The 4,995-nt window shown below is 35.5% G+C and overlaps 1 protein-coding gene across 2 annotated transcripts in view; it reads left to right on the top strand.

Annotated features, from left to right (window-relative positions):
* The window catches only part of IMMP2L (inner mitochondrial membrane peptidase subunit 2), a 946,737-nt gene that overhangs the window by 630,362 nt on the left and 311,380 nt on the right, over positions 1–4,995 (top strand). For both annotated transcript variants that reach the window (XM_025208916.1, XM_006015959.3), the window contains exon 4: positions 3,212–3,277. In XM_025208916.1, coding sequence (XP_025064701.1) covers positions 3,212–3,277 — 66 coding nt within the window. The remainder of the gene's footprint in view (positions 1–3,211; positions 3,278–4,995) is intronic.

Raw genomic sequence — 4,995 nt, forward strand, 5'->3', positions numbered from 1 at the left:
CAGGAATCCTGGCTAGCAGCTGGAGCATGGCTCTAGCTGGCCAGGCTCTGGGTTTGGGCACTGTGCATTGCTGCCACTTGAGCTGCCCCGCTTTTTTTTGGGCTTGGGTCTTTTTGACCCTGGGATCTCTGAGGGCAAAAAAACTTCCTGCACTGCAGAGTAGCAGGGCAGGGAACACTTGCATGTGTGGTGTCTACAGCATCACAAATCTCACCTCCACACTCGTCTGGATGTGCCCACTGAGGCTAAATGACAAAATAGGCTATCAGAGTTGATGGGGACATTGTTATATGTAGGCTGAAAAAGGGGTATTTAAAAGTATCTGAAGAAGTTGCCTCTCTCACAGTTAGAGAAGATTTAACAATAGTTACACACTTCGCCAAAATATTCAATGAATAATTTACAAATAGTGTTTTTTCTTATTTTTTGACCAAATGAATAGCCCAAAGATGAGCTAAAATATTGAAGGTTTTTTGAGTAAAAAAAGATTCTAAAATATCAAATTTCCTATGTATTGTGTTCTTTTTAAGTCTTCCATAAGCATTTAAGGTTTCAGTCCTGCACTGAACTCCTAGCACACAGCCCTTAGCATTATACTAAGCATGTTACAGTATAATGACTTGATAATGTAATTCCTTATGTACTGTCCACTACTTGAGGACACTAAAAAAACTACTTCTTTGTAGTCAGTTGAAAATATTGGTCTAGAGGTATTAATATGTTTTGGACATACTTTTTTAACCCTTGGGTTTAACATACTTTTTTAACCCTTGGGTTTACTTTTTTTCATCTGGGTGACTTAATAAAAATGTAAAGGTAATGCTTATTTTAATGTACTATGTCTATTCTGGTTCTAGATGTTAAAAAAATATTCATGTATAAGGCTATTTTTGAAGCATTTTTAGTAAATTCAGTTTTGGGTTTTTTTTTTTTTAATGTACTATTTTTGGCACAAAAGTGACCACTTTGGAATGAATGTTCTTGCCTCTGATTTAGAATGATGTTTATTCAAGGTCATTACAGTTATTGCTGAGTAGAGACAAATTAACACAGAGGTCAGTAATTACATTACAAAATGTACATGTTAATCAAATGGAAATGCTTATGAGGGGAATTCAAAAGAACCTTTAAAAATGGTGTGTGAAACCAGGATAGAATTTTGAAAGAGCAGCCTTAAAAATTGATGGCCTTTTTTGTCATTCTTTTGGAAACATACTTTAGCACATACATTATATATTATTATTTGTGATTAGTCAATACATTTTATAGAAAGATATGCTACATGCTTAGCTTAAATTAAAAAAGAAATAGGTAGGAAGTAATTTTACAAAAAAACTGTTTAATTTATAGTAACTTTAGTAGATAAAATAGCATGCTGAGCCCTGGTTTTCTTCTACACCTGATCATAATTCCCCTGGAGTATTGACACACAGAAATGTGCTGGGAAAAGTAATGTCAAAAGTGCTAAAGGTGCTCCAGCTAATAATATCACTTTGCCATCTAAAACTTGGATTCCTCTCATGAATGGCATGCAGAGGTAATATGAACTTTTCTGTTCTGTTTAGTGAAGACAGATAAAAGACATGAGCTAACTAAAATGTGGGGTACTTGAATTAAAAGTCAGGCTATGTAATACTATATAGAAAATGATATCAAGACGCAACTGTTCCTAAGCAATTACACATCATATTATGGTCTCTGCATTTTAACTCCTGGACTACCAGTCATTGTAGTCATTTCCATATAGCTCAATTGTTCCAATCAACTCAACACCCATCAAAATCATTCGTTTTATATGGTGATGAGAGCAAATGAGTTGACATGGCAGATTTAGAATATATTTTCTGTGATAGCCACTATCTATTTGTAGAGTGAATACAGACTAGTGCTATGACACATCAGTCTAGAGGAGGGGTAACCAGCCTGAAACAGGAGTGCCATACATGACATAGGCAGCTTCTGTGTGTGGCATGCTACAGACAAATGAAAATTTCTTTAAGATAACATGAATAAACTACATTAATTATGCATAGTTATGTATTTAAAATCAAGAATGGGTTAAGAGTAATTGCACAATAAAAAAGTACGTGATTTGTCTGTTTATAGAAAACCGATGTCTGTGTGTTATAGGAAATTTGATAGAATACTGTATTTTTAGTGGTAGCATATCATAATGTATGTGTAGGACAACACCTAAATTAGGCTGTGAATGCAGCCTTAACTTGACTGTTATGTGCTTAATGTGTAACCCTGGGCATACAATATGTTTATACGTATATAATGAATCTTTACACCAAATAAAAAAAGCTGACACATGACATACACCTTACGTTAATATAAATTACTTAAATCCAGTGTAGAAATACTGTATTCAGGGAGATAATTATACCAGTATATATATCCTGTATCCCTAGCTTAGCTCAAGATAGCTCAAGGCAGGCAGACCTACTTCCCTCTAGCAAGTGGCAAGACAGTAGAGTAGCATTAACTGTGCGCATCTCTGTGGCACAGGTGGTCGTGTGATTCCTCTGGATCCTGTTGTAATTTATGGAAGTGTATAAAACCAATGTAAATTATGACAATGTAAAAGTATCAGGATTATAGGCCCTAGACTACTTTGAATATAAAGTTCGGTGTGAAAAAATACTGGAGTTAAAATATATCTTATTAGAGCATTTTGTGTTGATTAAACCTTTTTAATTTTTTACGATATTGATGAACATTTTCTTTACTTATTTAGACTGGATTTGACTGACTGTGATAAATATTAAAATTGTTTTCAGTTGTTTCGTCCCTCCCTGAAGTAAGTGAATGACATGAATGTTTAAACAAAATCTGAGATTAACGTTTGATGGATAACTCGGGTTTAAATATCTGAAACCATTTGCAAAGGCCCAATTCATCAGTAATGGGGAATTCTAATTTCATCAGTGTCAAATATCTTCCCATTTCTTTTGCAATGCAAACCCTGTTGATTATCTTAGTCTTTGCATTCAGGTGATACTCCAGTGTCTGTCTTTCTAAGGTGGTTTGAAATGAGAATGATAACAGTGGCTTCACTTTAGGTGGAACATCATGATTGATGCTATATCAAGAAGAACATGGAGTTCCCAAATGACTTTAATAGTGTCTATTTCTTTGTGGACTTTCTTTTCATTTTCTTAAAACAATGAGAACATTACTGATTGTATAACCTTATCCCCTTTCTCAGGTCTCCTAGAAACCCTGAACAGAAGATCATTAAAAGAGTGATTGCTCTTGAAGGAGACATTATCAAGTAAGTATTTTAAGCTTTAGTCTCTAACTTCTTATAAGAGCATTTTGCTTTTCAGTGAATTTTAAATCAGTATCCTAGACAACGAAAACTTTCTAGTATTTTCTTGCTGTCTATTCTTAACAGGGATGTCTGTTGTACATGTCTGTTTTCTAAAAAAAATAAGAAATGTTTCACACCTTGTTATGAAAGTTACATGAGTAAATCATGCTTGCTGTCTATAGTATCTGGTTCCCTCTCACAAATCTATGAGCGCCAATTGTTCAGAGATTCATATAAATTAGGGTTCCAGAGCTGTGGTTTTTCAAGTAGGAATGATACATCTCTGAAGAAAATAACTCATGCAAACAACTGTGCTGATTGGAGGATTTTCCAGGGAACTTATACTATGGGGGAATATGGTGAATCTCACCTGGAGTTAATTACTCTTGTAGAGGGAGTAACATTGGAATGTGTTTGTTTTCAGGTAAAAGTGTATGTGTGTGTGTACATATACATTGTATATAAATATACAAATCTGTGTTGCAACCATATCCTGAATACTGTGCGCTGTTCTGGTCTCTGTAGCTTAAAAAGGATGTTGTAGAATTAGAATGGTAAAGAGAAGGGCAACCAAGATGATAAGGGTTATGGAGCAGCTGCCATATCAGGAGAGACTAAAGAGGCTAAGGCTCTTTACTTTGGAAAGTAGAAGGCTGAGTGGAGATAGGGTAGAGGTCTGTAAAGTCATGAAGGGTGTGAACAATGTAAATAGGGAAATGTTATTCACCAAGTCCCAGAATACTAGAACTTGGGGACACTCACTCACTTACTGAAGGTAGCAGGAGATAGGTTTAAAACTAGAAAGAGAAAGTACTTTTTACATAGCACAGCTAACTTGTGGACCTGATTACCACAGGATATTGTAGAGGCAGATGGCATGGCCAGGTTCAAAAAGTGACTAGACAAATTCATAGATCATATATCCATTAATAACTATTAAATGGAACACTCAATTGTATCCCCTGGCATTCCTAAACCAATGACAGTAGATGCTAGGGTGGATAATGAGTGAGGGATATACTTGGCTAGATGGACCACTGATCTGACTGAATATAGCACTTATGTTCTTGAGATGGTCAGGAATAAAATGCTGTAGCGTTGAAACCAGAACGTTCTATGAAAACATAGATTTTTTATTAGATTTTTCTGAAATGTAGAATGGATTTTACAGAAAGAGGAAGAGAGACAGTGCCACCTAAAGATACCAATATCTGAAGTGTTCAAGCACTTGCACAGGATGTGAGAAACCAAAATTCAAGTTCCTTATCTGCTTGATTCTCACTGTGGCCCAGAGTGAATATTTAATAAGTCCCAGATAGTCCTGATTCAGAGTAGGGACTTGAATATAATGTACCACATCTCAGGTGAGTGCTCTAACTAGAGGGCTGTTAGCTAGTTTGGGGCAGAGGAGGTATTGGTATTCTTTTTTTCCTTTCTCTGTTTTATTATAATTAATTTTTTAATTAACATTTTCCAAAAGTCCCATTTTTGTCCCAGTTCAGAAGGTATATTTCACCTGGAGCAATTTACACTAGTAGAGGGAGTGATAGTTGGACCATCTTTGTTTGGGTTTTCCTGGTAGTAGCATAGGACTTCCTAGTTTAAATTTTGAAATCTCAAAATGTTCCAAAATCCAACATCTTGTTTCCTGAGGCTTCCTCAGACTCTCCAACTATTCT

Source organism: Alligator sinensis, unplaced genomic scaffold (assembly GCF_000455745.1).
Source record: "Alligator sinensis unplaced genomic scaffold, ASM45574v1 scaffold297_1, whole genome shotgun sequence".
In the NCBI taxonomy this organism is placed as follows: Eukaryota; Metazoa; Chordata; order Crocodylia; family Alligatoridae; genus Alligator; species Alligator sinensis.